A 13,154-nucleotide genomic window follows, 5' to 3' on the forward strand; every position below is an offset into this window, starting at 1 on the left:
GCGCCCAGGATTTTGTAAATACTGAATTTGGTAGAGCACAAAATGCTAGATTTGGCCTGAGTTGCATTTAAGTAAAATCGAACATAAACATATAAAAAAGAGACAGATTGTGATGTCAAAAGGGATTGAAGTAGGTGAGAGGGGAATAGGAATTAGGATCGATTAATCTGCCAGTACACAACTTGTGCACCTCGCCGTTCGTTCCTAAATGAATCTTTTCGATGGGTCGAGGTTCGTCCTTTTATCTCCCTGGTCTCCTGAACGGTAAAGTACTCGGAAATTATGAGGTGTCGAAGTCCAAACAGGAAAACCACTATTTTAATGATGGTTGACTTAATCGAATATAAAATTACTTTGTCGTAAATGACACATAGCTGTAAACAACAATATGACGTTGACGTTGAGAAATGCTCCCTAAGCTAGAGCAAGGTATACATTTGGTAAGTTCGAAATTATTTGTCATGCTGCTACATCTTGACTCGTCTCAAGTCTAATACCCACTACCTCTTCCAAAACCCTCCGAATGGTTTGTTTCAACGTTCCTCCCGAGTTAATATCCTAGATCATAGACTATTTCTTCTGTCTCGTGGTGAGGTGAAGATAGGAATGCGAGCAGGAAAAAAATTGCTCTTTTTATTAATTAAAAAATCTCTTGTGTAAGAAAGAAATGACAGACAGCAATAAAACTTCCTTGTAGGAAAATTAAATGTAGTTAAAAAAATCAAATGTTACTCAAGATTAAACAGACGATGATGCTTTTCACTGTGTTGAATTTAAAATGAAATATCCCGAAGTTCAAAATAACATATCTCATAATGTGTGAAAATACATATATCTTCACAACATACTCGCACATGGGAAGACAATATTATGATGGACCTCGCAGAGATAGGAATAGAATGTAGAAGCTAGATCTAATTTGCTAAAGACATAAGTCAGTGGAGTGCTCTTTAAATATGGTCTAATTGTTTTATAATATTTCTGACTGCCCCTTACATTGTTCATCTACATTTTAATTTATGTTGAAAAATATATATATTTTCTTACAGACGTACATTTAATACTTACTACACATTTCAATATTTTCATCACTACGGTCTTCACAATCGTCAATGTTGTTACATAGAAGTCTTTGTTGCAAGCAACGTCCGTTATCACATTGAAAAGACTCTTTCCACGTACATCCACGTATCCCTATAAGAAAATTTAAGTAATAAATTTTTAGATGAGTTTTAATAGTAAAATGCATATGTTTCAAACAGAAATAGGTGGGCGAAGAATATACGTAACATACACTCAGATACACAATTCCAGTAGATAATATTAATTTGAAACTTATATCGAGGCACATATTGTTCCGCAAATATTATGTTTCGAAGTACAAGATGTTAGAAAGTACGCAGGTGTCCAAAACTTAAACGTAATGCAAGAAGTTGCATGTAAAGTCCGAGAAGGGCATCGCGAGCACAGAAATTGTAGTGGATGGCATGTATTGCTTGTGAAGAGCATTGAACCAGCCGTGGCAAACGTCCTCCTGACCTCCTATGGAAAGAAAGCGAACACTAGTGCTTGGATTCGAAATAGGCGCATTTCGTGTATGCAGTGAGTGGAGTGTTGTAGTGAGTGGAGGGTATCGCTAAGTTGGATGTAGCAACAGATTAATGGAATATCCCATAAAGACGTCATTTGGATGTAATTACCAAAGACTGGCTCATCGAGCGCTTGGAAAAATCCACACGCAGACAGCAGTAATACGAACCATCAATGTGCAACAAAAGTGTCGTGTCTAGGTTGTGAAAACAGTTTATCGACATAGGAGATATGAGCTGTAGGCCCAATGGAGGATATCCACGAGTAACAACTCAACAACAGGACCCATACTTGTCCGTAACTGCGCGTCAGAAACGGAGCATGTTTGCAAGAGAACTGTCAACGGAGTTTGCAACGGCCTCAGAGGTGATAGTTTCACGCCATACTGCGTACCGGAGGCTGAGTGCCAGTAGTCTGTATGACCGACGACCAGCAACATGCGTTCAACTGACTCAGACACACAAAATGACCCGTTTACAGTTATGTCGAGAACATCACCAGTGGACCCCCAACGAACTGTTCACGGATGAGTGCCAATTCAGTTCCCAAAACAATTCCCATCGCACTCTGATTCGCCACGAACAGGGAACTCGCTTACATGCTAAGGACATCGTGGAAAGGCATCGATATGGTCGTAGTGACGTACTGGCTTGGGCAGGCATTATGATGAATGGTAGTACGGACTTGCACATCTTCGAGGCTGGTAATCGACTGCCAGAGGTACAGAACGAGGTTCTGCATGGCCATGCGCGGCTTTTCAGGGGTGCACTTGGCCCACAATTGCTGATCATGGATGACAGCAATTATGCCGGTTAGGCTATAGGAGACGGTGATGATGAGTAATGAATGAAATGTTGGAATGAAGAAAGTGGGAGGAAACGGGAGAACCCCGACGAAATCCACGCACACGGTGTTTGTCCACAACAAAGTTCACTTTGTGGGGGCTGGGATCGAACCCGGGACCCCAAGCACGAGAGGTGAACGCTCTATTCCATTGAGCCACCGCGGCCCTCTTCATAAGGAGTGGAATTAGCTACCCAAAGAGCTCTTCCATAACCTGATCTTGAGCATTGAACGGTGTTGCCAGATATGTATGACTGTTTGGGGCTACAGTATCCCATATTAACCTCTTTTCGATATCGCCAGTGGGTCTCACAGTGTTTTTGTGGTAAGAGTATTTTGGTACCAAGTATTGAGTTTGTATTGTGTGACCCCTTCTGCCACGTTTTCCATTAAGGTTTGCCTGTCCTGTGTTAGTGCGGCCTTTAAATGTGGTATGTTGTTATAGTGGTTCCATTTGGTGTGACTTCTTTACGTTCTTCGTGCCCTATGAACTCGAACAGTCATTATGCTTAAATTTTGGACACCTGTGTACTTTTATACAGTACATACAGCAAGTGGACAAAAAAGTCTAAAACACTTCATACAGGACACGTAAGTTTAGCCCTCCACTGTACAACGAGTGTTGCTGTTGCCGATCGTTTTTTTTTCAATGCGTCATGTGGATCTCCCTCTTCGGAGAGCAGTAACCCGTTCACCTGTGAATGTTCTGGTGCGAAAGTGATGCGGTAAGATGGGCGACCTGAAACACTTCCAGAGAGGCATGATCGTTGGTGCCCGTCTGTTTGGAGTTTGAGTGGCAGAGTGAACATTGTGGGAGTATCGAAAGGCACTGTATCCACTGTCATAAGGGCATACACAATTCATGGGCAAACGACGTCTGCAAAGCACAACAGTGTTCGAAACACAATCATGTCGGATAGGGACCGGAGGGCGTTAAAACGGATTGTAGCAGCTAAAAGAAGACCACTGAAATGAAAATTAGTCTGAACTCAATTCCGGCCTACAGAACCCGGTTTCATCGAACACAGTGCGACGGGAACTTCATAAAATTAAAAACCATGACAGGGCCGCTATCGTCAATCCCTGGTCACAGCAATAAATGCGAAGCGGCGTGTCCAGTGGTGCAAGGACCACAAGGTGTGGACTCATGAGCAGTGGAAACACGTAATGTAGTCCGATGTTTCAACCTTCACCTTTTCTCCATAAATTGGTTTTCTTTACGTATGGAGAACACCGTCGCAGGCCTATGATTCAGACTGTCTGCTCCCAACTGTAAAGTATGGGGTGGTGAGGTACAGTATGGGTAGGGATATCATGGTAGTGATATCATAGCACTGCATGGAATGATGAATGCTAAGGCGTATGAGGCCATTTTGGGGGACCAGGTTCTACCCATGGCCCAAATATGGTTCCCTGATGGTGATGGTATCTACTAAGATGACTTGACACCCTGTCACGCTGCAAAAACGGTGAAATCATGTTTTGAAGAGCATAACCAAGAGCTATCGCACCTCCCCTGGGCCCCAGAATCACCAGATTTGAACATCATTGAACCATTGTGGTCTGAGCTAGAAAATCGTGTTAGGACTCATTACCATCCACAGCATCCCTTAAGGAACTAGAGCATGTTTTGGAGGAACAATGGCACAAAATTCCACACACCACGATTCAGGAGCTGTATACGTCCATTCCGAGTCGAATCCAAGCTGTTTTGGACTCAAAAAAGGGCCCGACACCATACTAGGCATGATTTTCACCCTTTTGCAAATGTTTTAGATTTTTTTCCAACCCCTGTATATTCTCACAAGTACATAGCATTATATGACTCTTTTCTTGATCGTGGTCAATGCTTGAAACATTAAATTGATTATACGTCATTTGTGCTTTACCTTTACGTGATAATTTATAGTCCTATGTTTCATACTGAATGTAATATATTTTGCTTTAGGATTTATTTATTTTCCGATAATAAAACAAAATTAGTTCATTAGTAATTAACATACCAACAAGAATGAAAGATGTATTTATTTACATTCCATTTAATGTACTATTATGATGTATTGTGGTATTATAATGTATTGTAGTATTATAATGTATATATTATGATATATCTGATGTGTTACGGAAATAACGTTTTGATATGTCACTATGTTGATTATGCTTACGAAACAGTTCATTCATTATATAATTTGTTAATCCCAATTTTGGAGTACATAAAATTTCTTATCAATTTCTATAATTTATTGAGTAGTTCGTTACATAACAGTACATGCCAATAAGTTACTATTTATATTGTTGACGCTTTCTTATATCTTAATAAAATATATCTTTAAAATATTTATTTAAGAATTTAAAATATCTCTTCTTCTCAAGTTATAAAATTTAAAGTCTAAATCTCATTTCATATACAAAATGTTCTCCTACTTTAGATGATAATTATGATAACTAAACACGTACGATTTCCGTTTGTTTCATCCCGACTAGTGTTGTAAAGGCCTGGAAAAATAACGGAAATTTTGGGTAAAAAACAGTATTTTACCGTTTTTTTCCGAGCTTGGAAAAAACCGGAAAAATTGAAATTTTCGAATATTTTACTACATTATGTTTTTAAAATGAAAACTATTTTATATTTACTAGTTTACAGTTGAGATTATTGAGTATTTATGTTTCTTGAGAATAGAAAAAAATTGTGGCAACAAATATATGTGGACCACTCATTCAAACACATTAAAGTTAGCACCGTGATAGAATGGAAATATGGCTACAAAAGATGCTAAAATATATTCCTAGTTAGATTAATAGACGCAATCTTAAGTGAACCTATAAAGTTCTCGTTTTATGACAGGGAAGTGATAAAATAACAGGGCCAGAATCATTTTAGTTAATACCAATATGTTAAAACCAAATATATATTTTATGGAGATATGTATCTTCGTTGACCTGGGTAAAATTTTCTGAAATTTTGAACTCATCAGAAAAATTCTTTTGTTCGAAGATATTGGCAAAACCCGGAAAACATAATTTAAAAACTATATCTTCGCCTGATGCTAATCTTATTTGCTGTAACATGTCTGCAGCATATATAGAACAATTTCGCTATCAGGAAAAATACTTAAAGCAGCAACTGTTAATTTTACTTTTTAGTTTTCTGATTTCTGATAAAAATCCCTCTTTATTATTTGTATATTTTTCAAACAACTCAAAAAGAGAGATGATCTTATTTACATATATACATATACATCACACAAATGTTTGAGTTGCGAAAAATATATTAAAGAATTTGACATGTGAAACTTCGGTTCATTATTAAACATTAAGAAAATACCCGTTCTTCACACGAGGAGAATACGTTTTATTTTGGGTATAAGGGCACCAAAACTGTCACGAATGAATTTAGAGACACCAAAAGCAATGCATTCGACACTAGTATCAGTCATTTTCAATTACTTTCACATATCACCCTTCCCCTTTAGGAGTACTAATGCGGGTTGAATTTGAATTTAAACGGCATTGAATGTGTCACTGTTCATCTCAGCCACCCCGAAAACTATGAATTGGACACTAATATCGGAAAATTTCGATCATTTTTATATATCCACCCCTTCTCCCTCCCCCAAGTTGCGGAGCTGAATTTGGATTTCAACAGCATCGGAAGTGTTAATGTTCACCTCAGGTCTCCAAAAACGATGCATTTGAGACTAATATTGGTTATTTTCGATCATTTATATATCATATATAATATCCCCGTCCCAAAGTTGCGTGGATGAATTTGGATTTAAACGGCATGGGATATATCACAGCTCATTTCAGCCACCCCGAAAACTATGGATTTCAAATATACGAATATCGGCCATTTTCAGTTATTTTAATATATCACTTCCTAACCAAGTTGCGGATCTGAATTTGGATTTAAACGGCATCAGAAATGGTACTGTTCATCACAGCAACCCCAAAAGCTATTGATTCCACACTAATATCGGTCATTTTCAATCATTTACATTTATCTCCCTTCTCCTCCGCCCCCAGATCACGGCGCTGAATTAGGATTTAAACGGCATTAGAAGTGTCACTGTTCATCTTAGCGACCCCGAAAACTATGGATTCGACACTAGTATAAGTCATTTTCGATCATTTTTATATATCATTCACTTGCGTCTCCCTAAAGTTTCAGCGTTGAATTTGGATTTAAACTGTACCGGGAATGTTGCTGTTCATCTAAGCGGCCCTGAAAACTATGGATTTGACACTAATATCGGTCATTTTTGATCATTTTGTATATCTCCCCTCTTCCTCCCCAAGTTGCAGTGCTGAATTTGAATTTAAGCTTCGTCGGAAATGTCACTGTACATCTCAGCAACCCCGAAAACTATGGGTTTGACACGAAGATCGGTAATTTCCAATATATATCCGCACTTCCTTCGTCCAAGTTGTACCTTCAAAGTGAAATGGTAAAATTCATCCCAGGCCTGAATCTTCACTTGTATGTTGAAAATTTTTATCGAGATCACTCTGGTGGTTCAAGAGTTTAAGTTACAAACATAGTCACCTTCCCTATAGATAATTTTTCGCACTAGTTATTTAACGTACATAAAGTTTACATCAAAATATGTGTTTGAGTATTAAATAATAGTAATTATATTGCATGCGTATGAGTGAAATTTTCCTACTGCTCTTTATTTTAAGATGTAATTTCGTTAAAATTAACAATATTTCACCAGATCAAAGAGCACATTAACAACTTAGTTTCATCAAGAGACCTAATTGTTGCAACAGAGAAACGTTTCATGATGGTAGATGTAAATGCAATTGTAAAAGTTCTGTAATTAATGCACAACCAGGAGTAAACAATTAAAAAGCACATAAAGGGAATGAGTGCAGAATATAAATTTTCAAGAATATTTAAAACAATTTTATTTTCTAATGTTTTTTTTTTAAAAATATTATCAATATTGAAATTTTAAAATTTACCATTTCACATTTTTTTTTACAAAACACTGTTCCATTACTAGTAAAACAAACCTAATACAAAGAGTTTTGTTATATTCCATTTTTTTCAATTTTTCCGGAAAGAAACCGGAAAAAACAGTTTTTTACCAGCAGGTTCAAAATTTCCGGAAATTTTTACAACACTAATCGCGACGTTATATTTTAATTAAATATTATATTAGATGCTCTGATAATTATGCAATTTTAAGGACAGTTGAAAATTAGGCGCCACAAACAGTTCATTAAATATAACGCGAATACAAAAAATATATTTCATATTCAGGTTAAATAGAGTAACAGCTTATTTTTACAAATATAGCATGACTCATTTTTAAATTTCTATAACCTACGACTATTACAATTTTGTATATAGAATTAAGTAAATATATTTATAAGAATGTAATATAGTATCATTATAGGCACATGAGAAATTTTAATTTTGATTTCAAAATGCTTGATTATCAAATATTTATGTCGAATAGAACAAACCACACAAAATATCATATTCCATTAGCTCCTAAGAATGAGTTAATGAAACAGTATTCTTACTATTGATATTAAAGTAATTATGGCATTTTTCGTCATTAGTACACTCACTGTGGTCTATAAACATCATACGAAATGTAGATGCAAACTTTATAGACATGTTGAGATTATGGTTCAGCATATAAGAAACAAATATAAGTTTAATGGTTACAAATTCCATTATTATTTTATGAGCCAATGTCCTAACAAATGTCTAGAAAAAGGCACAAACGACAACTTACTCCATATTGTTGATCTGAAATTTCTTACATATAATACCAAAGTCGAAAATAAAACAGACAAAAGGAATTCAGCTATTGCTCATAATAGTATGAAGAAGAGACTATATACTAAAGAAGAAACCATATCATAACATGGAGATCTCATCTTTTTTCATTTATATCCATTTCTATCTCATTTTAGGATCACTTTCCCAATTATAAATGTTATAAATTGCAATATGTGGGTATTATATACACACTGCCAGAGCAACAGAAACATCGCTGAATTGAAATAATATTATACTTTACAAAAATTATATTAAATAGTATCCTATTCTCAGATAAATTAACAAGAAACAACTAAAGCATCACATTTAACGAAGTTGACAAAATGAAACTTTCCACTCATGCATTAACTGCTAATGATTATTGCATAGTGATGAAAGATGCATCTCAGCCACAGACTATCAGCAAATTTACCTAAAAAAACTGTATTATTCACACACTTTCTGAGTGATGAAATGTGCCTGTATTTGCAAATATGGCATCGCCATATATACTGTATTATTCTTACGCGATGTAAATACAAAGAACGTAATGCAACTCGCTGTTCAGATATATTCATCCCTTCATTAATTTAGGTAAAGAACTCTTTCGTGGCTAAGCGGTACTCCTTTGGCGTGGGAGATCCGGGTTCGATTCACAGCGGAATCTCATGTGATTCGTATTCCACGTTAATCAGTAGGTCCCGCCTCATATAGCCTTGTTGCTGAAAAGAAGGTTAAACTAAAAATCAACTCAACTCAAATTAGATGAAGTTTCAAATGAAATATTTCTCGAAATGAAAATAATATTCAAGTTGTCTTACATGATTTTCTTGTACAAAGAGAGACAGATATAAAGAAAATCAACATTCATTTACATGAACAACGTAATAACTGAATAAGACACTACTGAAATTACTTTTATTAGATAATGGAATTATTCAGCACATTTTATAATAAAATACAATTCGGAAGTCAGTAAGAAAATATTTGGTTTATGGTATCAAAGTAGGAATATGATAGAGTAAACTTGGTAAGGATTTTTTAACGTAAAAATCCTATAATGTAGGACCTTTTTTTAATAAATAAGTTGAAGTACTGCGTTGAAAACTAAATTCGATGATGAATGACACGAATAAAATCTAATGCAGATAATAATACTTAATATATTGTGACATGGTTATTCTGTTTTAGTAGTTCTAATTGTTTCACCGCTGTGGAAAAAACTCCCTTAGGAACATTAAAATTACATAATATATTGTCACCACGGGTACGTGAACTGGAGAAGAAATCGCACTGTACATTTTTTCTCCTAATTCCACTAACTATATCAGAGTATTGTTATAGCCTCTAATTGATTATACTAGATCAAAAGAGTCGATTTTACAATTCACGTGAACTACTCCGTGTAGCGAAACTAAAATAGAACTAACATTAGGCACACTAAATCACAAAGGAAGTACACTGAAAAATAGTAAATTGTGGCCAGTAAGCCAAGACTAACTCAATTTCTGAGTAGAGGCTATCAAGGTGCGCCATAAGCAATTTAAAATTCTGAATACGTATGTCAAAATTCTGAAAAAGTTCAAAGTAAAACATTGTGCGCATCTTGTTTTCCTAATTATGAACAGAGAATTTTAGCGACAGAGGTGATTGGATTTAAATTGACAGAACATTGAGAAATTAGCTCGTCGGCCAAGAGCCAACAAAATATTCTGATGAACTCCTCTGGAATATTATGAAAGCATATGCTCAGAAAAGGATATGCACAATCGCGAAGATAAAAATGGACATGTAAAAACAGATCTTCTTGGACAACAAAAAATGGTCAGGATAATATTTGGATTCCCATTAGCATGCGGATGATTACATCGACACCCAGAAAGGGTGTTGCTACTAATATATACATTTGTGGGGATGATAGTCAATTTTGTTTTTATCTTTAGAACGGAAGATATCACTGAGAATTGTTACATTGCTCATCTCATTCAATTAAACAAAAATCCTTGTCCTTTAGGTTCCAGCTATAGTAAGCCAACCTGGTGTTCTTAGGTTCCACGACAAGAAACATCTACATAATTCTGAAAAGACTGTGCTCCATTTTCCGATAGTAAAAAAAGTCTCCATCCACAATATCACCTTGATATATATATAATCAACTCTAAATTCGTTTTGAACTCATATAGTTTCTTCGCAAAAGGAAACTATTTCATAAAGACCACCATACAAAAAAAATGCTGTTCCAGACTACGTGCAGTGTCATACTTTCCACTTCTTTCTTCACGAAGTCAAGACCTTGGGTTGGTAGTAACAAAAGTGTGAGACTGTAACTCGTTGACACTTTGACTAACCAAGTAATGCAATCTTTGCAACATGACCGTTAAGAGCAGCATGTTTGGTTGGATATCATAAGCACAACCCAGCAAAGCACAGAGCAGATCACTTTATGAGTAATACTTCGTTATTTTAAAGGTATATCAACTTTAACAGTGTTGTTTCTGCAATTTATGATATATCATTAGCATTAGCCTACATTCTGGTTTAACGTCGACTCTCATAAGTCGTATCAATCTTCAAGTTGTAAAAGAAATAAAGCAATTAGGAAGATGAGTCTTACTTACTGCATAAATCAGGATCCTCATCACTGCCATCATCGCAGTCGGTAATACTGTTGCATGCAGAAGAGTTATAAATGCATTTTCTGCCAGTGTTACAAAGAAAAGGTTTCGTAATAGGACACAACAATTGTGCTGAAAGTGTAAAAAACACGTTTAATTTATTTATGTCTTTTAATTGCTTGTTCAGATGTAGATAGACAGAAAAATTATGCAAGTCTTATAATAAATGTATTGTTAGTATTAAATATATAGTTACGCCTTATTCTCATTAGATAAAAATTTAGTTATACTACTGAATTATACATTTTGTTTGGTTAAGAACAATATACATTATTAAAGCATTTTAGATCAAACAGTTGATGTTATTGCAATAGAGAGAAATGAAAAGGTAGTTCAATATTTGATAAATGGAGAATAACTCGCAATGATAACTCGACTTAGATCGACATGCGTTCTCACCACCTGAAAATATGACATAAATAACGGCATGTAAAGGTTTGTTGATTCTTGCAGGTGCTCTGAAAGCAAACAAAGAAGAAAATGAGTTCTTATGAAGGATATTTTAAACGTGTGCTCAGTATTGTAGGAAGAATATGCATCAGGGACCACACTTTGTATTAACGAAAACCTTCTTTGTTTTAGAGCGAAGGCTCCCTTAGAATACACATGAAGAGTAATCCACATAAATATGATCCAAAGCACTGGATATTTACTGAGAACGAAATTCCGTATGTACAAAATATATACGTTCTTTCTTGAAAGATAAGAGATAAGGGAGAGAAATATCCTGGTAAATGAGTAGTTATAAACATTGTGTACAATCTGCAATGCATAATTTCTTAACTTGCCTACAATTAGCCTACGGCTTTCTGGAGGAAAATATTGTGGCAGAGCCCGTATTTTATGTATCAGAATTTTATTTTAACGATCAACTTTATTTATTTTTGATATTGGGTTTTGTGAAATATTAAAAATTATGTGGTGAAGGAAAACATCTGTTAAAATTGAGGTTAGTGCAAATTGGTAGAATTGCATTATTTTGTTGTCAGCAGATAAAGTAAACAAAAGCATAATTGACAGTCTGCGAATGCAGGAAGGAAATTTATGAAATGCGTTAGCTATAACATTTATAACATTCTGTAAAAATCATGAATCGCAGTTGTAACATGTTTGTGAACATCAAACACATTCACGGATATGTGGAAATTGCCTAGAATCGGGAAATCAGAGTGTGTCGAGTGTTGCAGTTTTTGTTCTTGACACGAGGAAAGAATTTGTTTCCCGAATGAAAGGAGGTCACACGTGCCTGACAGCAGATGACGCCGCAGAATTCCGGAAATCAAGATCCGAACTAAACCAAGGAACAGGAGGTCTTTGGAGAGAAGTTTTACGGCTTTGAGAGAAGTTTTACGGCTTTGAGAGAAGTTCTACGGCTTTGGGAGAAGTTCTACGGCTTTGAGAGGAGTCCAAGCTTTTAGAGAAAGAAGTTCTACGTTTTCGTCGAAGTACTTTGAGTTCATCGCGATAAAGATCGAATGTGATTCAATGTAAGAATTCAATCGCAACATCGGAAGCCCGATCTTATAACGACTAACAGCCAACTTTAGTTCGTCTGGAGCATTGGTTGGAGAGGCCAAAATCCAATGCAATTTTGTTTACTGACCAGTTTAGTGAAGGTTCTTCATGTACTACAAAATGTAAGGAGCAAACTGCAAGAAATGTACTGTTACTTGCAGCAAGCCCAAAGAAAGATTTTAACGAACTTATTTTCGCACATGGCTAGAGAAAGAGTGAATAAAATATTCAACGACGTATTAAATAACCAATTATCCTATCATATTTTATCTAATTTAGATGTAAACAAATTCATAAGTACACATGACATTCTAAAACATTCAATTTATCGATCTGACATAGGAATGTTCTACCGAGTTTCATCAATTTATTTGATAAAATACCATTATAATGAAAATAATATTGATTTATTATTAAAAACGCCTATCGTTTACGAAAACACAGTGTCAAGAATGTTCAATGTGATCTCTATGGGATACTTAACGAGGAATTTCCGCATTTATTATAAATTACCTAAAGTTGTATACTTAGCTAATGGTATGTATCACCATTTGGATCGTTCCAAATGTGAATTTAAGAGCTTTTTGTATTTATGCGAACAAATAACATTGGATGACAAAGCAAAATGTCTTAATAATATCGTTTTCAACGGTTCACTAAATGGTTGTCAACAACGAACAGAAAAATACCTAGGGAATGTAGTATATAGATATACTCATGCTGGAGTATTGTATTCGTCACTATCAGAGGGA

At 35.4% G+C, this 13,154-nt stretch overlaps 1 protein-coding gene across 3 annotated transcripts in view; it reads right to left on the bottom strand.

Moving 5' to 3' along the window:
* Positions 1–13,154, bottom strand: part of LOC145681530 (uncharacterized) — a 196,087-nt gene that overhangs the window by 40,674 nt on the left and 142,259 nt on the right. For all 3 annotated transcript variants that reach the window (XM_081753173.1, XM_081753174.1, XM_081753175.1), the window contains exons 10-11: positions 10,831–10,959; positions 1,069–1,194 (exon numbers count right to left, since the gene is read on the bottom strand). In XM_081753173.1, the coding sequence (XP_081609299.1) occupies positions 1,069–1,194; positions 10,831–10,959 (255 nt within the window). The remainder of the gene's footprint in view (positions 1–1,068; positions 1,195–10,830; positions 10,960–13,154) is intronic.

The sequence above is a fragment of the Thermobia domestica genome, chromosome 3, assembly GCF_964235325.1.
Source record: "Thermobia domestica chromosome 3, izTheDome1.hap1.1, whole genome shotgun sequence".
Classification (NCBI taxonomy): Eukaryota; Metazoa; Arthropoda; class Insecta; order Zygentoma; family Lepismatidae; genus Thermobia; species Thermobia domestica.